Source organism: Mobula birostris, chromosome 11, assembly GCF_030028105.1.
Source record: "Mobula birostris isolate sMobBir1 chromosome 11, sMobBir1.hap1, whole genome shotgun sequence".
NCBI lineage: Eukaryota > Metazoa > Chordata > Chondrichthyes > Myliobatiformes > Myliobatidae > Mobula > Mobula birostris.
Window position 1 is genome coordinate 4,336,534 of NC_092380.1, and position 22,357 is coordinate 4,358,890.

The 22,357-nt window shown below is 44.1% G+C and overlaps 2 protein-coding genes across 4 annotated transcripts in view; one reads left to right on the forward strand and one right to left on the reverse strand.

The window, feature by feature from the left end:
• Positions 1–4,917, reverse strand: part of fuz (fuzzy planar cell polarity protein) — a 54,023-nt gene extending 49,106 nt beyond the window's left edge. For all 3 annotated transcript variants that reach the window (XR_011887700.1, XM_072271516.1, XM_072271515.1), the window contains exon 1: positions 4,810–4,917. Coding sequence is in view for 2 of the 3 variants with exons in the window: in XM_072271516.1 (XP_072127617.1) it covers positions 4,810–4,893 (84 nt within the window). In the remaining variant the exon portion in view is untranslated. The remainder of the gene's footprint in view (positions 1–4,809) is intronic.
• Positions 4,918–18,076: 13,159 nt separating this feature from the next.
• Positions 18,077–22,357, forward strand: part of LOC140204758 (cathepsin D-like) — a 38,006-nt gene continuing 33,725 nt past the window's right edge. The window contains exon 1 of the mRNA XM_072271518.1: positions 18,077–18,271. Within this exon, the coding sequence (XP_072127619.1) occupies positions 18,210–18,271 (62 nt within the window). The 5' untranslated portion in view covers positions 18,077–18,209. The remainder of the gene's footprint in view (positions 18,272–22,357) is intronic.

A 22,357-nucleotide genomic window follows, 5' to 3' on the forward strand; every position in this document is an offset into this window, starting at 1 on the left:
TGAAGAATTTCAAGTTCCTAGGTGTCAACATCTCTGAGGATCCTGGGCCCAGCATATTGATATGGTTGCAAAGGAGGTACGACAATGGCTATATTTCATCAGGAGTTTCAGATTTGCTATGTCACCAAAGGCACTAGCAAATTTCTACAGATGTACTGTGGAGAGCATTCTGACTGGCTGCACGTCCTGCTGGTACGGGCAGGTGGGGGGGCTACTGCACAGGATTGAAATCAGCTGCAGAGAGCTGTAAACTTTGTCAGCTCTATCATGGGTGCTAGCCATCTTCAAGTAGTGATGCCTCTAAAGGGTGGTGGCCATCACTAAGGACCCCATCACCCAGGGCATGCCCTCTTCTCATTCTTACCATCAGGAAGGAGGTACAAAAGCCTGAAGATGCACACTCAACAATTTAGGAACAGTTTCTTTCCCCTCTCAGATTTCTGAATGGACATTGAACCCATGAACACTACCTCACTACTTTCTTTATTCTATATTTCTGCACTACTTAAGTTAAATATATACACATACTATACACAGTTTTTCTCTCTATTATTATGTACTGCATTGTGCTACTGCTGCAAACTTTATGACATATGCCCCTGATACTAAACCTGATCCTGAATTCTGAAATCCACTGTCTGTGAGGAGTTTGTATATTCTGCCCATGGGATCCCTCCCACATTCCAAAGACATCCTGGTTAGGGTCAGTGAGTACTGGGCATGCTACGTTGCTTCAGAGGCACGGCAACACTTGCTGGCTGCTCCCAGCAAATCCTCAGAACGTGTTGGTCGTTGAAGCAGCACATGCACTTCATTGTACGTTTTGATGTTTGGATATTCAGGTGACGGATGATGCTAATCTTTAATCCGGATTGAGATAGTAAATTTTAGAGTGGGAGGAGCTAAAGAGGGCGCCGGAGGTTTTTGCGGACCTGGGTTACTTCCTCCAGCTCATCCACGAAGCTGTTTACATCTTCCATTCTCATGTTTCTTCTTCCCTTTTCAAGGTGGCTGGGGTCCTGTCAGAGTCCGTGATCTACAGCTGCACTCAAATTGCATTCTTCATGAACAGTGGGTTCTCGCTCTTCGGAACTTGCCGGGCAACTGGCACTTCAGAATCTCCAGGAGTAGCTTGGAAGACATGCGTCTTTGGGTGTGACCTTGGACGACACAATTCCTCGCCGATGTTGCCCACTCAAGCATCACAGGAGATCAAAATTTCAAGTCAGTGGGTATGGCTGTCGGGGGGCTCTGCACTCCAGCAACCGCCCTCGCTCGCTCTCTCGACAGTGAGAGAGTTTGCTGATTCTCAAGTCAGGGAGCTCAAAATAAGCAACGCTGCAAACTGTCACATCAAGACAGCGAGCTGATGGCCTCCCCACTCGCTGTGGCAGGAGAGAGTGGGCCCGCTCAAATGTCGAAGTGTTGGGATGGACAATAGCTTTTAATGGTTGGTGGTGGGAGGGGTTGATGCTTTTTGCTGCAACAAGTGGGGGGAGGGAGAGTGTGGAGGGTTGATGCTTTGTTGCTGCTTGTGTATGGGAGGGGGAGGGGGACTTCGGGGTTCTAATGGTTTTCTGTCATTCTTTCTTTGAGTTTTTTCTCTCCGTTTCATGGATATCTGGGAAGAGTACAAATTTCAGGTTGTATACTGTACACATTCTCTGGAATTAAATTGAACCATCGAAGTGAAAGGTGCCAAAGGACGGTTAGATCCAGGTGAAGAGGGCCGATTTGCAGATCGGATCTGGTGGGGGAAGGAAAGAGTGGGAATATCAACAAGACCTTGGGAGCTGGAGATATTACGAGACGGAGGAAACAAGCTGGAGGTGAAAACTGATAAGAAAGGAAGGAGGAGTGTGAACCCAAATAGAGGAGGTAGGGTGGGCAGGTGAGAACAATGGAAGATGAGCAGATGGAGCAGTTGGTGGAAATGGAAAGAAATTGGTTGATGGGGACCTAGGTGGATCAGAAAAAGAGGGAAAGTGACAGAAGAGGGATCAGGTTACCTGAAATTGGAGAATTCAATGCTCATACAATCAGGTTATAAAGACTACCCAGGCAGAGAATATCTAGTTTGCATTTGGCTTCACTGAGTGGAGGAGGTTGAGGACAGATATTGTGAGAACGCAGGGGCAAATTAACATGGCTTGCAACCAGGAACTCCAGATGGCTATGACAGACAGAGAGCACAGGTGTTTGGCAAGGCCTTCTGTGCTTGGCCATCTCATCAATGTACAGGTAGCTACATTGAGACTGGATGACTCACAACTTATATACCAATCCAGCTCAATCAGCAATTGAACCATAACCTTGACACCCACATCCCTCCCTATCAGCAGACAATGGTTGTAACCAATGCTCCCGCTAAGGCGTGTGTGCGTTCACGCATCATTTACTATTGGCACACAGAGGAATTTAAACTGCACACAAAAGGTTGTCACCCCCTACCTCATTGGCACGTTAAGCATATTTCACTATTGTACACATCACATTTCCTTTTCTGGTTTCTGATGCGGAAGGTGGAGTTTGCGATGATTTGTCTGAAGATTTTAGAACTGGCTTATTTATACTCTTTTTACTGGGGAAATTATTCAGTGCACACATGTTGTCACTGGGCAAAAAGATTTTTGTGCACACTGGTCATTACAAATTAGAATGAATATTGGTTGTAACATATACAAGATGCAATAGACAACTGACAGAGGCTACTCAATCTTGCCTCTCTGAATCCAATTCATGTGCCACGGAGAAGTCTGTATAACCATTATCTTCAGGTCCCACTCCAAGTCACAAACCAACTTGATCTAGAAGCATATCCCTGTTCTCTTATTCACCACTGGATCTAAATCCTATAACTTCCTACACACTTTTGGAGGACCTTCACAAGTACCTGAGGGGACAACTCATGACCACTTTTTCCCCCCAGGGTAGTTTGGGTTCAGTAATTAACACCAGTCTTTCTATCATGTCAACCGTAGATGAAATAGCTTCTTTTTTTAAATAAGACTATTTTTGATTCAATTACTGATTTGATTCAATTATCAAAATAAAGGCATTCGTTAGTCTTGTGAGACCATGGATCTGCGCCTGGAAAGTCTTCACTTTCCAGGTTGTATGGAAAGGTTGTATGGAAGACCAGCAGTTGCCCATGCTGCAAGTCTCCCCTCTCCTCCACGATACCAGTGTTGTCCAAGGGAAGGGCATACAGCTTGGCATCAGTGTCATCGCAGAGCAATGTGTGATTAAGTGCCAGAGGACACAACACGTTCCCTTGGCTGGGGCTCGAACTCACGACCTTCAGGTCGCTAGTCCAATGCCTTAACCACTTGGCCACGTGCCCACTGCATTATCAAATTACAGTATTGCTTTGCACTGTTGTAACTATCCGTTATAATTATGTGGTTTTTGTTAGTTTTTAAGTCGGTTTGTCATGTATTTTCGTGATATCATTCTGGAAAAACATTTTTATCATTTCTTAATGCATACATTACTAAATGACAATAAAAGGGGACTGTGTGTCCTCATAATCATAATTGAGTGATTAGCCAGACCAAGAGAATCAGACATGGTAATTCCAGTAGATATCATATCTTCTACTTTCATTCTAATTATGTAGAGGACTCTCACTTATCGTCCTGCATGATTATAAACGTCTACATAACTGATAAACTTTTTTTTAAATTTTATTTTTATTTGGATAAGGAATTCACAAATATCATGTACTTTTTTCACACATATAACCTTTTCCATTTTTTTATATGTATAAAACTACAATTATTTATACATTCTTAAGTACACATTGAGATGATATAAAAGGAAAATAAACATTTAAATAGATAATTATGTACTGTGGTAAATCTAACCTATTAGGCTAAATAATGGAAATAGTTGTTAAGAAAAATGGTAATAACAGTTTCCATATAACCCTTCTGGACCATTTCCACTGGTCCAAAATGTTGTATATAAGCCTATGTATCAACCATTGTAGGTGTTTATATCCTAATTTGTTCATGCTTGCTCCTGCCCGCAGACATAATTATCCAATCCCTACACTGGCCATCATTACAAACAAAGTTAGCTGTGCACACGAGGAATTCTGCAGATGCTGGAAATTCAAGAAACACACATCAAAGTTGTTCACCAGGCAGCATCTCTAGGAAGAAGTGCAGTCGACGATTCAGGCTGAGACCCTTCGTCAGGACTAACTGAAGGAAGAGTGAGTAAGGGATTTGAAAGTTGGAGGGGGAGGGGGAGATCCAAAATGATAGGAGAAGACAGGAGGGGGAGGGATGGAGCCAAGAGCTGGACAGGTGATTGGCAAAAGGGATATGAGAGGATCATGGGACAGGAGGTCCGGGAAGAAAGACAAGGAGGTGGGGAGGGACCCAGAGGATGGGCAAGAGGTATATTCAGAGGGACAGAGGGAGAAAAAGGAGAGAGAGAGAAAGAATGTGTGTATAAAAATAAATAACGGATGGGGAACGAGGGGGAGGTGGGGCATTAGCAGAAGTTAGAGAAGTCGATGTTCATGCCATCAGGTTGGAGGCTACCCAGACGGAATATAAGGTGTTGTTCCTCCAACCTGAGTGTGGCTTCATCTTTACAGTAGAGGAGGCCGTGGACAGACATGTCAGAATGGGAATGGGATGTGGAATTAAAATGTGTGGCCACTGGGAGATCCTGCTTTCTCTGGCGGACAGAGCGTGCAATTTAGCTGTGCAATATTTAATGATCAACAGAATTGTAAATAAAAGATCATTTTAAACCGACAGGCTTTGTGAAACTTGAGTGAGTGAGTTACTGTACCTGCCTGCTCTCCCCCTTGCTCCTGCAGTACAGAGGCACGCCACTGCTGGTTGCCAAGCAAAGTAACTGGACACTACCCGCCATCTTGTTCGGCCAATGCCGCCTTCCCTTTCCCGGTGCAAGCCGGGAAATCAAACCGAACGTCGCCCGGCAACCGGCGTCACCCGATTGCCCTGGCAACCGCCAGGCCCGCCTGACAACTCCCCGCGCACGCGTAGTTGTGCAAAATGGAATGGGCATTCTCCTGTGCGGTCAAGTTCGATTGCCACGAGATCGATCCAGGCTCAAATTAATGGAATTGCCCCTACTTTTGTTTTTAAGGATGCACAAATAATAAACTTCAACTGATGAACAAAGCAAACTGAAACGAAAGCATAATGTCATTTGAAGTTTTCTCCCTGGGCGTGCATGGAAGAAAGTTAAAGGTAATAAATGTAAACCCCTTCGAGCAAATATTCTATCAATTTGACAACAAAGGTTTTAGAAAGTTAGAAAATTGAACAAGTTATTAAAACAATCGCCAGCAATATAGATTTGATTGACTATTAAGAGTGAAATTTCAGATGAAAGGTCGTGAATTCAAAGTTTGGCCAGTGCTTTGAAATCAATTAAAGTGATTCTTTGGTTAGTAAATCAATAAAAGTATGATGGGAAATAATACATTAAAAACCTTGCTGTTATGTTCTTGTTAACTTTAACATTTAAACAAAAATTCAAGCTTATTGTCAAGCATACATATCCATATCAATGTCATGAAAACTAGCTTTTTGCCCTAACCCTAACCTTACCACAGGACAAACATAATTTGCACAATATTTAATTAACATAATTTTTCACAACAAAACACATATAAACATAATGACATGTTGGGCAAGTTGGGGAAAATACAGTTCAAGGTCAATTTGAGCTTTTTCAGGGCTGTTCAAGATGGAAGGGCTTCTGGTATAATTCCCTCTTCATTTTATGGATCCACAGTCTTCCGTGATCTCTTTATCGAGTTTAAGAATGGCAATGGGGGAAGAAGCTGTTGTCGAATGCCTAGGTGTAGGTCTTCAGAAAGCTGACGATGCACACCAAGGCTGCAGTCTACAGGGCCTGCGTCCTCAGCACACCGCTTTACAGCAGCGAGACCTGGAGCCTCTACTCCAGACAAGAGTGGCGTCTCAACGCCTTCCACCTTCGCAGCCTGAGATGTATCCTGGACATCAAGTGGGCTGACCGAGTCACCAGCAATGAGATCCTGGCCCGCGCCCAGATACCCAGCCTCTTCACCCTGCTCCAACAACACCATCTCCGCTGGCTGGGCCATGTACACCGCATGTCAGACAGGAGGATCCCGAAAGACCTGCTGTACGGGGAACTGGCCTCCGGCAAGAGAGCACAAGGGCGGCCCCATCCTCATTTCAAAGATGTCTACAAGAGAGACATGAATTCACTGAACAGGAACGTCGAGAGGTGGGAGGACATTGCAAGCGATCTCTCTCACTGGAGGCTGGAACAACGCAGAGGTCTAAAAAGAGGAGAAGAGAAGCTGAGGCTTGCTGCTGAAGAAAAGCGCACTAGTCGGAAAAACAGCACCAAGACAACACTGGAGGACAGCGCCTTCAAGTGCAGTCGCTGCAGCCGAGACTGTCACTCCTGTGTGGGCCTCTACAGCCACAACAGATGCTGCTCTAACACAGACTGAAGCAAGACTTTCCAGGCGCAGATCCATGGTCTCGCGAGACTAACGGATGCCACCACCAGGTCTTCAGGCTCCTGTACCTTCTGCCAAGTGGCAGCAACAAGAAGAGGGCATGGCCCAGATGGTTGGAGTCCTTAATATGAAAGAGTGAAATAATAACTCTGCATGCTTTAGGAAGGTGCAGGTGAATCATCCTCCTCTGCACATACATGGCTCCTCCATAGAAAGAGTTAAGTGCACCAGGTTCCTGGGAGTTCACATCATGGACAAGCTTACCTGGTCTCTTAATATCACCTTCCTGACTAAGAAAGCCCAGCAGCGCCTCCACTCTCTGAAGAGACTGAGGCAAGCAGTTCTGCCCAGCGCCTGCCCCCCCCCATCTTAACTGAGTTTTACAGGAGCACCATTGAGAGCTTCCTGACAAGCTGCCTCTCCATCTGGTATGGGAGCAGTCAAGCATCGGACTGGAAGTCCCTACAAAGGACTGTGAGAATGGCCAAGAGGATCATAGGGGTCTCTCTACCATTCATTAGGGACTTTTATCAGGAGCACTGTGTACACAGGGCCCTAAGTATTATCAAGGCTCCCACCCATCCATCCAGCATCCTCTATGACTTTCTAACATCAGGCAGGAGACTCCGATGCATAAAGACAAGAACGGTCAGGATGGGAAACAGCTTCTTCCCTCAGGCCAGGAGGCTTCTGAACTCCCTGCCATATCGCATTCAATGTGTCACAGAATAAATTGTACTTCACCCTATAATATTTAATTTATGCACTTTACTTTGTTTATTTAGGTGTACTGTAATTCATTTGTAGATTTAATTCTTACTTTACCAAGTTATTGTGTGTTATATATACTACTGTACTTTACACTCTGGTCCAGAGAAATGTCTCGATTGATGGTAGACATGTATATAGTTAAATGACAATAAACTTGACTTGATATAAAGATGTTACACTTAATTGTGCCTCATAAGAGCACTGTGTTGTTATTACTTGCAGGTGGAACAGAATAGTGGAAACTATACAGGCAGGAGGCTATTTGGCCTAGATATCTATGTTGGTCAAGTTCCAATCTTCAGTCACTGGGAGGCATGTCACAGTTTATTATGCCCAGCTGCGGGTCGATGGGACTAGGCAGAATAACAGTCCAGCATGGACTAGATGGGTTGAAGGGCCTGCTCTATGACTCTATGCGCACAACCAAGTACGCTTAAATATGATGTGAACTTCTCTGCCTCCGCTCCTTTTTCAGGCAGACTCCCAATAACACCTAGCAGAAAATAATTCCTTTAATATCTTGAGTTAAGTTATTTTTAATGCAATCACACTGTATTTTAACCCCTCTACTAGGGCTATTTATTTTATATAAACCCTCCATAATCTGATATACGTGTATCCACGCTCCCTTCGGCCTCCTCTGCTTCAAAGGTTCATTTATTTACTCATTATCAAAGTATGTATGCAATTTACAACTCTGAGATTATTCTTCTCCAGATAGCCATGAAACAAAGAAAACCATGGAAGTCAGTTCAAAGAGAAACAGCAAACCCACCCCCTCCATGGAAAAAAAAAGAATGGCATCACAATCTTCAAACCACACCCCCCCCGAGCTCCCCCACATGAACACAAGAACATCGACCCCCAAATCCCCTTCCCCCCACATGGAAGACAACAAGACCTTCAGTCCCCAAACCCCACCTCCCTCTTCAAACAAAAAAAATCTAACAAAAACCACATCAGTTCATCTAGATTTCAGGTGCTGGTGACATAATGGAGATCTCTGCAGTCTCCCCAGACAATCATATCTCTTTTTTAAAGTGGTGTATGAATTATGTAAGTTATTCAAGCTTAAGTTATGTTTTATGAATGTAGCTCCAGTATAACCTGCCTGTACTTAAATTCTATACTTCACAGACAATACCTTTTGAACTCTGAATATACAAATTATGAATTATAATGAAGAGATCCTGAGGGACTGTGGATTCATAACACCGGAAATGAATTACACCCAAATCCCTCCTCCAATTACTCCCCAACCTGCTCTGTCACACATAGAGTGACACAGGGGATCACATAACATTGACTGAACCTGTATAAATCTGATTTTCATCTTGCAGATTATCTGTTTAACTGATCGTGGTGTATTGGCCAGAAAAACTCCAATAAACTAACAGTTTATATTTATATAGGAAGGGGAGAAAAATAGAAGGAAGGAAGGAAAAAGGAAAGAAAGAAAAAATATATAAATAAAGAGAGAGAGAGAGAAAGCAAGAAAGGCAGATGGTCAAAAAGAGGGAGAGAGAGAAAAGGAGAAAGAAAGAGGGAGAAAGTAAGAGAGAGGGAAAGAAAGAAAGAGAGAAAGGAAGGAAGATAGGAAGAAAGAGAGAGGGAGATGAAAAGAGAGAGAAGGAAAGAGAGATAGAAAAAGAGAGAGAAGGAAAGTGAGAGAGAGAAAGAATGAAAGAGAGAGTTTTCCATTCCTGGTCATTTATGTTTCCATACCAGGAAGTGATACAACCAGTCAGATGCTCTCCACAGAGCATCTATAGAAGTTTGTCAAAGTTACAGATGTCCTGCAGAACCTACGCAAACCTCTGAAAAAGCAGAGGTGCTGTCAAGCCTTCTTTGTGATGACACTTACTTGCTGGTACCAGGACAAACCCCCTGATATGAAAGATTCCAACCCTCTCCACCTATGATCCCTTCAAGAGAAATGACTCATGGACCTCTGGTTTCTTCCTCCTGTAGTCGACAGTCATCTATCTCTTCGGTTTTGCTGACGTTGAGTGAGAGTTTGTTGTTTTGACTTCATTCAACCAGACTTTCAATCTCCCTCCTAAATGCTGATTTGTCACTGCCTTTGATTGGGCCAACACCAGTGGTGTCTTCAGCAAACGTAAGGGTGGCATTGGAGCCTCACAGTCATGGGTATAAAGCAAGTAGGGTAAAGGTCAAAGCACACAAATCAAATCATGTTGTGAAATGTGTTAACTTAGCAACAGCAGTACAATGCAATACATGATAATGTTACATAACTCATGGAGATCTTGTGACTTTGTTGTGAGAATGATGTAATGGTCTTTTGGTTGTCACTTGATGTAATTTTCCCGCCAATGTGAGGTCACGTGATGACATGTTCACCACGGGTATAAAAGGGAAGACCCCTGGTGACGCAGTTAGTTTTCCAATTAGAACGTCAACGCGATACTCTGCTCCGCTGCATATTTGCATTATGACGCAGTTTTGATTTTAAACTGAGTTTTATGTTCTATTGTAAGGTACAGAAGTCTGGGCTGGCAGTTTGACCAATCACTGCCAAGTTTGTTAATGTATCTTTTCAGTAACATTGGAGAGTGAAGACCGGACCCTGAAGGAGACGTTCAATGGGTTTGGAAAGGATCGACCCTTATTGAATTCGTTCAAGAAAGAGTGATCTGCATGAGATAGCCTCTGCTAAAAGGAAGCAGAAAAGGCTGTGCAGGATCTAGTCTATGGAGAAGGAAGGTCAGTGCCTTTAAAACCGTTTTATTTCCGTCATCGTGAATCCTGCGGACGAGGCAGGATCTGGCTGGGAGTGGCAGTGACGTCATGTCTTCGAGGAATTCGTTACTTCATGAAAGTCTCTCCCAATTGACTATATAAATCTCTTGGACTATAAAATTTATCATTCGAAGAACTGTGTTTGAATTTATTGCTTTAAGAACTGGTTTCACATTTATCACTTTAAGAGCTAGTATTGAGTAGCGGTTTACTGAATGGCCGCATAGCCGTTTACTTCCGTTTAGGGGTTTCGTTTGTTTTTTCTTCATTGTTTATCAGGGTTTAATAAATGCTTGTTTGTTTATAAATCCTGAATCGATATATTCATTGTTGCCAATCACGTGACAATAAATATAGAAAAATAAATCAATCACAGTAACTAAATAAATAAATATAAAATAGTTAAATTAAAAATAGTGCAAAAACAGAAATAATAAAAAAGTGAGGTAGTGTCTATGGGTTCAGTGTCCATTTGGAATTCCAATGGCAGAGCAGACATAGCTGTTCCTGAATCATTGAGTGTGTGCCTTCAGGCTCTTGTACCTCCTTTCTGATGGTAAAAATAAGAAGAGGGCATATCCTGGGTGATGGGGGTCATTAATAATGGACGGTGCTTAGTTGTGGGAACATTTCAATGTTGATAGCATCTGAAACCCATTTATTGCATATCCCTTGAGAAGGTGCAGATGAGCTGTCTACTTGAACCACTGCAGTCCCTGAGGTGTGGGTACACCCACAGTGCTATTAGGGAGGGAATTCCATGATTTGGACCCAGCAACAATGAAGGAACGGTGATATGTTTCCAAGTCAGGACAGTGTGTGTCTTGGAGGGGGATTTCCAAGTGGTGGTGTTCCCAGGTATCTGCTGTTCTCGTCCTTCAGAGGGTCCTGTAAGTGTGGAATGAACTGCCAGCACAAGTGGTGCATGCAAGCTCAATTTCAACGTTGAAGAGAAGGTTGGATGGCTACACGGATGGTAGGAGTATGGGGGGCTGTGGTCCCAGTGCAGGTTGATGGGAGTAGGCAGCTTAAATAACTCAGCATGGACTAGATGGGCCAAAGGACCTGTTTCTGTGCTGTACTTTTCTTTGACGCTATGTTCTATGACTTGCGGACTGCCTCCAGCACGCCCTCAGGTGTGTGGGCTACTAACACAAATGACGCATCTCTCTGTATGTTTTGATGTAACTGTGATAAATAAGGTTGTATTCTGAATCTTGAATCTTAATTTATTTCCTGTGTGTTGTCTGATTGGACGTGCACGTAATGCTGCTGCAACACACACAAAATTCTGAGGAACTCAGCAGGTCAGGCAGCATCTATGCAGGGGAATATGCAGTTGATGTTGGCCTAAAACATTGACTGTTTATTCCTTTCCTGGTGCGGGGCAAAGCAAAGTCAAGATGGCGCTAAACGGCAACTCCTCTGCTTGCATCTTCGGAAACTGCTCTATTTCCATCTTTGATATCTCTTTTTTTCCGTTTCAAGGTTCTTTTGAAGACCCTGACATGGAGTTGCATTCTGACTTTGGTTCTTTGTGGGAATGGGACCCACTCTCGGGAGCTCGTGACCGGCTGCTTTGTGATATCCAAAGGGCGTGACCTGGAAGACCAGTGTGTCTTCAGGATGCCGGATTTTCGTGGCTCTGGAGACGGGCTGATTCAAGGCTGGTGCTCCCGACCGAGGCATCACGGGAGAACGCGGAACATCGAGAGCAGCGGGTTAGCTGCTGATTGTGTGTCCAGAGACCTGAGCCTTTCCGGGGCCGATTCTCTGGGTGCAGAGCTCGGAAAAAGTGACGCAACAGACTTTTAATATCATAAGTCAGTGAGTTGTTTGTTATGTCTCCCCTCTCGCTGTGAAACAGTGACTCCCCTTTTTCCCTTATTGGGGAGAGAGAGAGCCTGTGGTATGTCGAATTACTGGGTGAATGAGTAGTCTTGCTGCACGCTTGAGTGCTCGATGGAGAGCGCCAATGCTTTTTTACTGGAGGAGTTGGGGGGGGGGTCGTTGCTTTGCTGCTGCTTGTGCATGGGGGGGAGCTGGGGGGGCTTCGGGGTTCTAACATTTAACTGTCATTCATTCTTTGGGGCACTCCTCTGCTTTCGTGGATATTTGCAAAGAAAAAGAATTTCAGGATGTATATTGTATACATTTCTCTGACATTGAATGTACCTAGTGAACCATAGATGCTGTTGTTGTGGTGTATTAAATTTTGTAAAAATATTAGATGAAAATCCAAACAGTTTCAAGTGACACTTTAACCCTTTGTGGGCTCGCAGCATGTAAGGTGTCTATACAAGTTAAATACTGTAGGTTTGTTAAATGTTTGCTGATAGCGGCTGGAGTCTTCCTTGGCCTCAGGCGCAGTGGCATCAGGATGTCTGTCAATGAATGCATGAGTTGTTTGAATGAATGAAACCATGCTGGGTTAGTGGCATGAGAACAGAACATCAAATAGTTTGCCTGCCTCTGTGTGTCTCGCTATGCTTGTGGATTGAACACCTGTTTATTGAGGCACCTTTCGCTCAGTTCTTGGGACCTCATCTAGATTGAGGAATCACGATCAATTGGTGCCTAGGACGGACCAAGGGTGATTTCACAAATCAGAATTCAGAGCTCCCCCAACAACAGAGACAATCAAGTCCCCTGACGATGGCAACAATTAAGTGGAGACCAAAGATCGTGAGCCCAGGAATCTCTGTAACTGACTACGTAGTATTCAGTGTGGTTTATTTGAGCTTTCTGTTTTCTGATATTAAGTTATGTTTAAGTTACTTTGTTGTGCTTGTTGCTTATTACCACATTTCCCTGCACACTCGAAGCAGTTTGAGTCTTTTGGGTCTGATCAACCCAGCCTGTTACAGCTGGCTCCTCCAGCATTTTGTGTGTGCTGCTCTGGATTTCCAGCATCTGCAGAATCTCCTGCAGAATTGTAATGCAGTTGCAAACAGCTATTTCATTCTACCTGCATCTCACTGTACTTGTGCATGTGGCAGCCAACATAACTTGATTTGACTTGACTTGACGTGGACCCAGTTCAGTGCTGTAACTCTACGATTATAACTTGGATGTAAATGAAAATGCCATTCTTCTACAAGTCTCTCTGTCTCTTGTACCCAGGGCAAGAGGTGTGTGGAGGAGAGTTTTTAAAGTGGAAAAGCCGTTGTTCTGGGGCAGTTCCACTCTCTCGATCTCGGAAGTCTGAGTTACATTTTGTAATTCCAAAGCATAAAGCTAATTGAAAGGAAAACACAGATAGCTCATGTACATCGTTTATTTGTAGTTTATACTTTAGTGAGGTGCACACTTCTGACATGCAGGCGTAATGATGTATACCATTTTACATATAACCCGTAATGAATTACAGTAGTAAACAACTAAGAAAGCTTAATCAGTGGTCAGATTAATGTCAGCCAACACACTTTTCGTCCCTCTTCCCTCTGGGAGAAGGCTCAGGAGCTTGAAGACTCGTACGGCCAGATTTGGGAACAGCTTCTTTCCAACTGTGATAAGACTGCTGAACGGATCCTGACCCGGATCTGGGCCGTACCCTCCAAATATCCGGACCTGCCTCTTGGTTTTTTTGCACTACCTTACTTTCCCTTTTCTATTTTCTATTTGTGATTTATAATTTAAATTTTTAATCGATTTGTACTCCAGGGAGCGCGAAGCGCAGAATCAAATATTGCTGTGATGATTGTACGCTCTAGTATCAATTGTTTGGCGACAATAAAGTATAAAGTATCAGAGATTGTACAGAGTATACAACTGGACATCCTCACCCTTCACAGAAAACATAAATATTAGGTAGTGAGAAAGTGTCCATGGGTTCAAAGTCCATTCAGAAACCGGATGACAGGGGAAAGAAGCTGTTCCTGAATCATTGTGTGGGTTCCTTCAGGCTTCTGCACCTCCTCCCTAATGGTAACAATGAGAAGAGGGCATGTATTGGGTGATGGTGGGTCCTTAATGATGGACGCTGCCTTTCTGAGGCACTGCTCCTCCTTGAAGGTGTCCTGGACTCTGCAGAGGCTAGTGGCCATGATGGAGCTGACTAATTTTTCAGCTCTCTGCAGCTGACTTCAAACCCGTGTAGTAGCCCCTCCCCATACCAGATGGCGATACAGCTGGTCAGAGTACTCTCCATGGTATATCTGTAGAAATTTCTGAGTTAAAACGTACCGGGCCAAAGGCCAAGCTGCAGTTGGTAGTAAGCAATGAAAAGTCAGTTTCTGTTGCCTCAGACAAGTTGGGAATTGAGAAGCACAGTCTGTTAGTCATCAGCACTTTCAATGAGCCAGGATGCTTTCATCATGCCAACCATTTGTCAGCCAGTCATACAACAAACCTAAAGATCTGGACCTCAATGGGTTCAGCAACTCGATCACTGCCCACAGTTCCAGAAATATACACTTATTAGGTGCTCATTAATACAAATATCTAATCAACCAAACATATGGCATCATCTCAATGCATAAAAGCATGCAGACATGGTCAAGAGGTTCAGTTGTTGTGAAGACCAGACATCAGAATGGGGAAGAAATGTGATCGAAGTGACTTTGACTGTGGGATGATTCTTGGTGCCAGACAGGGTGGTTTGAGTATCTCAGAAACTGCTGATCACTTGGGATTTTCATGCACAACAGTCCCTAGAGTTTACAGAGAATGGTGCAACACACAAAAAAAAATAACTTATCCAGTGAGCAGCAGCTCTGTAGACAAAAATGCCTGGTTAATGAGAGAAAAACAGGAGAAAATCTGCAGATGCTGGAAATCCAAGTAACACACACACAAGATGCTGGAGTCCTGCTGTAGGATCTTGGCCCAAAATGTCGACTCTTTTTCAGAGATGCTGCCAGGCCTGCTGAGTTCCTCCAGCATTTTGTATGTGTTACTTGTTAATGAGGGAGGTCAGAGGAGAATGCTCGGACTGGTTCAAGCTGACAGTAAGGCGACTGCAACTCAAATAACCACGTTACAACAGTGGTGTGCAGGAGAGAATCTCTGAATGCACAACACATCGCACCTTGAAGGCTACAGCAACAGAAGACCATGAACATGCACTTAGTGGCCACTTTATTGGATACAGGAGGTACATAGAAACATAGAAAATAGGTGCAGGAGTAGGCCATTCGACCCTTCGAGCCTGCACCGCCATTCAGTATGATCACGGCTGATCATCCAACTCAGAACTCTGTACCAGCCTTCCCTCCATACCCCCGGATCCCTTTAGCCACAAGGGCCATATCTAACTCCCTCTTAAATATAGCCAATGAACTGGCCTCAACTATTTCCTGTGGCAGAGAATTCCACAGATTCAGCACTCTCTGTGTGAAGAAGTTTTTCCTCATCTCGGTCCTAAACTTTATCCTCAAACTGTGACCCCTCGTTCTGGACTTCCCCAACATCGGGAACAATCTTTCTGCACCTAGCCTGTCAATCCCTTTAGGATTTTGTACATTTCAATCAGATCCCCCCTCAATCTTCTAAATTCCAGTGAGTATAAGCCTAGTCGATCCAGTCTTTCATCATATGAAAGTCCTGCCATCCCAGGAATCAATCTGGTGAACCTTCTTTGTACTCCCTCTATGGCAAGAACGTCTTTCCTCAGACTAGGGGACCAAAACTGTACCTAATAAAGTGGCCACTGAGAGTAAGGTACTATGACTGGTGTCCAAAGGATATGATCCATTTGATTGCTACTTTTTTCCACCAATTCAACATCCATTATTCAATAGACTCAGATATAATTAAAGTTTTAAAATGTCTTTACCGTAAAATATATGTCCAGAACAAAGTCATCTATCTGGAATCAGACAAAAGCTTCAGTGCATCTTTGACTGAAGCAACAGTGACCTGAGAGATGGAAAACGGGAACTGATCCAGAACTGTTTATGCCCACATTAGCTATTTAAAGAAAGAACAATTAGATTTATTTGTCACATGCACGCGTAGTTAGGTGAGGTTTGGATTGGAGTGTGCAGCCTGGAGACAGACCGCGAGCCCGTGATTGACCTCATTTCCCACCTGATTAAAGCGTCGAGCAAGATTGAAATCAGGGAGGACAAGAGCGGGAGGCGAGTAGGTGTTCAGTGGCGATGCTGCTGTGCCGGCCCGCAGTAAATATTATCACTAGTTCAAACACTTTCAGTGCGCTTTCACTGTGTGGCACTTCGGCAGATGACACGGACTCTGCACTCTTCCCAAAGTTAGGATCAGAAGAAAATCTTTGGCCGCTGCAGCTACCATTGGTGGTGCTGGACCTTGTGTTGTCCCAGCGGAGGAGGAAGACAAAGAGTAGACAGAAGCTGGGGGACCCACGTGTTAAACAGGCTGCCTGATTTTATTAATTTTACTATTTAGAGATACAGCGTGGCAACAGGCCCAACGAGCCCGTGCTGTCCAATTATACCCACGTGACCAACTTATTTATTGATTGATTGATTGGCCGTGCCTCCCAGCAACCCTCCGATTTAACCCTAGCCTAATCACAGGACAATTTACAATGACCAAGAGCATGACGATGCACAGAAGAAGTCATGGTCATCCATTGCAACTAAGGAAGACCCCAGTTGTACTCACTGGACCCGGACTTCCGAGGTCGAGAGAGCGGAACTGCCTCAGTACAACAGCTTTTCCTCTCTCCGGCACAGGTTTCGGACAACCACCACCACCAGAAGGGCCACTGGGGGAAAAAGATCATCGCTAATGATCTTTGAAACCTTTGCCACGCGATGTCTCACAACTGAAAACGGGGCGGGAACTCCCAGTAACAAAGACTGCGTGCATATCATAACGCACTAGTCTGTATATTTTTTTCCCCATTTTGAACCTCTGCCCTGCACCGGTGACCCAGGAATTAGAAGCAAGACGGCTCCTTCCAAAGACGGTTTTAAACACATTGGTCAAAACAAAATGTGTCATGAAATTTAATAACTTTACACTCAATGTCAGTAAGACCAAAGAACTGATTGTGGACTTCAGGAAGTGTAAGTCGAGGGAAGTCACACCAGTCCTCATAGAGGGATCAAGAAGTGGAGAGAGTGAGCAATTTCAAGTTCCTGGGTGTCAATATCTCTGAGGATCTAACCTGGACGTAACGTATGGATGCAGTTACAAAGAAGGCACGACAGCAGCAATATTTCATTAGGAGTTTAAGGAGATTTGGTTTATCACCAATGACGCGCAAATTGCTACAGATGTTCCACGGAGAGCATTCTAACTGCGTGTGCGTGTGTGTGTGTGTGTGTGTGTGTGTGTGTGTGTGTGTGTGTGTGTGTGTGTGTGTGTGTGTGTGTGTGTGTGTGTGTGTGTGTGTGTGTGTGTGTGTGTGTGTGTGTGTGTGTGTGTGTGTTGGGGGGGGGTGCGGTCTACCGCACAGGATTGAAGTAAGCTGCAGAGACTCGTAAACTCAGTCAGCTCCATCATGGGCACCAGCCTCCACAGTAGGACATCTTAAGGAGCGATGCCTCCAAAAGGCGGCGTCCATTATTAAGGAACCCCCATCACCCATGCCTTGTTTTCATTGCTACCATCAGAAAAAGGTATAGAAGCCCGAAGGCACACATTCAACAATCACGAATAGCTTCTTCCCCGCTGACATCAGATTTCCGGAATGGACATGAACACTAACTCACTACTTTTCTTATTTCTATTTTTGTAGTAAGTACATAACTATTATATATTATTTATAATATATATATAATTCTGATTCCTACGCCTTAAAACAGGACGGGAGCTCACTATAAAAGACTACGCCCTAGCCTATATTTTTTTTCATTTTAAACCTCCGCCCTGCACCAGTGATCAAGGAAGTTAGAAAGACGACAACTCCTTCCAGAGAGGTTTTTCAGGACACTGGTGGAAACACGCCGTGTCAGCACATCTGCGCTCATCAGAATTCATCGCCCGGCTCGGAACGACCTTCAGCACGGTCGCCTGATCCGGCATATGACCGCGCGTGTCACGTGACCGCGGCAGGCGGGCGATGTCATATGACCCGAGATGATTGGCAGCAGGAACGGGCCAATCGGCGTTGCGGAGCGGGGTCTGGTGGCGGCTCGTCGAGTCGAGTCGCGGAGCTCCGGTCGGGGTTCGTGTCCTGGCGGGAGGTGCAGAGCGAAGGAAGGAGCCCGGGTGGAGCTTTGCAAAATAAAGTGTAGTAGCTATGAACTGGGCCCAGCTGCTGTTACTTTGCAAATTATGGCTAACTGCTGATGCCATTGTCAGGTGAGCAGCCGGGCGGTTTATTATTAATTTGGGCACCTTAAGGTGTTGCAAGCGACTTTGAGGTACTCTTTTTTTGTAAGGTGGTGCTTTGTATTGGGGCTTGAGGGTGGAGGAGTCACGGGGTTTATGGGCTTCTAGTAAAATGTTTAATTCTTGGCACGGTTGGTCAGTGCTGGGCGGGGTTAACATCTTTGAGCTCCATGGCAGGGTTCGACATGTAAAATTCTAACATTTCTAAACTCACTGAAGTGAAAGGAGCAAAAGACCTCTTGGCCTACTGTGGTCTTTGAAATGGAGCTTGCTTTCTGCTTAAGCCTGTTGAAGATTGCTTAATCATTTCCAGTACGTTATGTAAGTAAACATAGTATGCAAATACAAACGTGAAGGAGAATTAGGTAACACAAATGAAAGTTGCTGGTAAACGCAGCAGCGCAGGCAGCATCTCTAGGAGGAGGTACAGTCGACGTTTCAGGCCTAGACCCTTCGTCAGGACTCACCAGTGACTTTGATGTGTGTTGCTTGAATTTCCAGCATCTGCAGAATTCCTGTTCTTTGAGGAGAATTAGGTAGTCCAGTTCAATTGCTGATCCAGGTGTTGTTTCCCGTGCCTCTTGGGCAACAGGTTCTAAGCTTTTAGTTTATTTTTTAAACTCGTGTCCCTTTTCATTTAATTCTTTCATTTATGGCCTTCTTAATAGTTCATTCACAGCTGCACGGACACAAGAAATTCTGCAGTTGCTGGTATTCCACAGACAGACACTCTGTTGGAGGAACTCAGCTGGTCAGGCAGCATCTATGACAGGGAATAAACTGTTGACGGTTTGGCTGAGGCTCTTCAATGAGAAGGAAGGGTGGAAGAGACCAGAATAAAAGGGTGGGGTGGTGGTAAGGGAAGACTAGCTAGGAGGTGATAAGTAGGTGGGAAAGATAAAGGGCTGGAGAAAGAATCTGATTGGAGAGTCGAGTGGACTGGCAGAAAAGTATGTATGTAATGTACAACTTGGGAGGGAGGGGCATCAGGAAGAGGTTGCTAGCAGTTGAGAAGAGGCAAGATGCCAGAGTGGGGAATAAAGAGACAGTAGAGAATTTTTCAGTACAGTTTTATATTAAAAAAAGACTCAGAAAGCTGGAGGAACTCTGGTCCAGGCATCATCCATGGAGGAAAATGACCAGTAGCAAGCAAGAGAAAATCTGCAGATGCTGGAAATCTGGGCAGCACATACAAAATGTTGAAGGTGCCTGCTGAGTTCCTCCAGCGCATGTGTGTGTGTGTTGCATTGAAATACCGGTACATGTTTTGAGTTGAGACCTTACATCTGGTCTTCACTGCCCATTTTGCTCTAGAGATGTTGCCAGATGACCCTTGAGTTTCTGCAAGGTTTTATTTTTTTGCTGCTCCAGTTTCCAGCTTCTACATATTTTTTGTCTCCACACTATAAAACACAGGTTTGGACACAGCTGGAGCACAGTGTAGTTTTGGTCACTGCCTTGCAGGAAGGACTTATTTGCATTGGAGGAAGCCTTTTCCTCCCTGTTATGCAAGAGACTGAAGTTGGAGGGTGGGGCACCTGAGAGAGTACAGAAGTGTTGAGCGTAGAGTAGGTGTAAGGACGAATCTTCTCACCCAGGGCATGCATTGGGATCTGGAAACCACTGCCAGAAAGGAGTGAACAGAGATGAGGAATTTCTGTAGCTAGCGAGTGAGAAATCTGTGGAAATTGTGATAGATGGCTGTGGAGGCCAACTCATTGGGATAGGTTGATGGGTTCTTGATTAGTCAGTGTCAAAGGATACTGGGAGAAGTCTGGAGAATGGGGTTAAGAGGTATAATAAATCAGCAAGGATGAATTGGTGAAACAGACTTGATTGTCTTGTGGTTTTAACATTAAGTATCTAGATTGGTACTTGAATCACCAAGGCATAAAAAAGCTTGTTTTCAAGATTGTTTAATGTCATTTCCTGTACACAACTAAGGAGAATGAAATAATTGTTACTCTGGATCTTAGTATCTGGAAAAAACCATAAGAAAGTAATTAAAAAAGCATGCCACAGCAACCGTCCAAACGCACACAAGAGGAGCTGTATCAAAACTTTGTTCGGAAGAGCAAAGACGCGCTGCAGCATGGTGGAACTAAAGAATAGAGGAGAGACGTCTATCTTAAAGTACTTGAAGGAAACAGATACCCACAGAATTTCATGCGAGGTCAACAATGCACCATCCAAGGAGTGACCAAGTGGGTTGTCTTTTCATACATTTTGAAATATCTCAGATGACAGCCTGACTGCTCTAAGAATATAGAATTTCAGTCACTCACAAGCCAGCAGCAACATTGAGGTGACTACTTCACAAAAGAATGAGCCAGGCTATTGGACAAGACCAACGTGGTCTACGAAATCCAATGTGGGGACTGCAGGAAATGTTGGCCAGTCTGTCCACGAGGATCCATGAACATCAACTGGCTGTAAAGTGGCACGACCAACTCTCCCTATTCTCTACCGGTGCAGATCGAGAGGGAACAAGTTTGACTAGGCATCGGTGAGAGTGATAATGTGAGCAAATGTGCGTCATGCATGAGAATTCATAAAGGGTGGTTTTCTGTAACCACTTGGATCTCTATCCTACTATGAGTTGATGTGGACAACATTCCTGACCCACAGCCAATCGGCGACAAGATTTCCTCCCCCACGTCACAATTATGTTTCTGAAATGATGTACAATCTGCTGATTGAAAAGTATATAAAGGCCAAGCATTCGGAGGACACACCACAATCACCAGTGCCCTGACAGTGTCTCTTCACATGGTGACAAAACGCTCGCGAGTAAATTGCTGAGATCTGAGAATGACTCGACCGAGCCATACACCATGATGATAAATACATAAGGTTGCTTAATATTGGACTTGGCATTGATAAATGTTATGCCTGTATTATAAATTATAGGCTTGGCACTGATTGGCATGCTATGTAGATTGAAATTTGTTGGTCAGTATGGTTGTGATGGGCTGAATGGCCTGTATGTTGAGGCCTTCCATTGTCATGGTCAGCCTTGGATTTTGGGTGTCAGCTGTCTTAGTGATATGCAGGTCAGTATGTAGGCCAGGGCAGTACGATATGTAGAGTAAGTTGTTACCCATGAAGCAGGCTTCCCCTCTCCACACAGCTGAGGAATCCAAAGGAACATCAGAGACCAATGCAGATTGGAACCAGTCTTGTCACAGGAGTTGCCAGTCAGCATTGAGCTCAACATGGAACTCCAGGTCCAGATATTTTTTCCCCCCTTGGGGCTTATTCCCGAGGCCTTTTCAATGAGTGGGTATAACTGCAAGGCAGCACATGTTTGAGATCGGGGTTTTCCTTCTCCAACCACAGCAGATGAGCCCTGTGTACCCAAAGGCCTGTTTGCATTTAATGAATAAAACTCCATTCCTAATATTCAGTATCTTCTGTGACATAAGAGAATCATTATATGTATTGGATTCTGCTCCTGGGGAGCTTGTGGCTTGAGTTCCTGCAAATCAAGATGCCAGTGAAAGGTTCAGCCTACTGAATCAGCTTTATATAGTCACCAAACTTGGCAAAGTAGTTGATAAATGACTGAGTTCAAAGTTCAGTGTAAATTATCCTGGTAATTTTTGTTTCTTTGAAAGTGCAAATGTTGATTTGAAATATTGAATGAGCAAAGTGATTTTCTTTATCAGGCAATGTTATTTAGAAAAGCAAGCTTTAAGCATCTGTCTCCTTGATTATCTGTTCTGTACCTTACAATAGTATTAATGTACTTTAGTTATTTATGTGATTCATCAATAGATTTTATCCTTGCTGTAAGAGCCTGATGGTTCTTGGACAAAAGGGATAACCACATTCACTTGCCCATCTATTGAGATATTTGCACAACCAATGATCTCACTTTAAGGACTCTTATCTCATGTTCTCGTTAGTTATTGCTATCTATTTATATTTGCATTTGCACAGTTTTCTGTGCTCTTGATTTTTCATTTATCCTCTTTACAGTTACTATTCTATAGATTTGTTGGGTATGTCCACAGGAAAATGGGTCTCAGGTTTGTGTATGGTGACTTGCAAGTA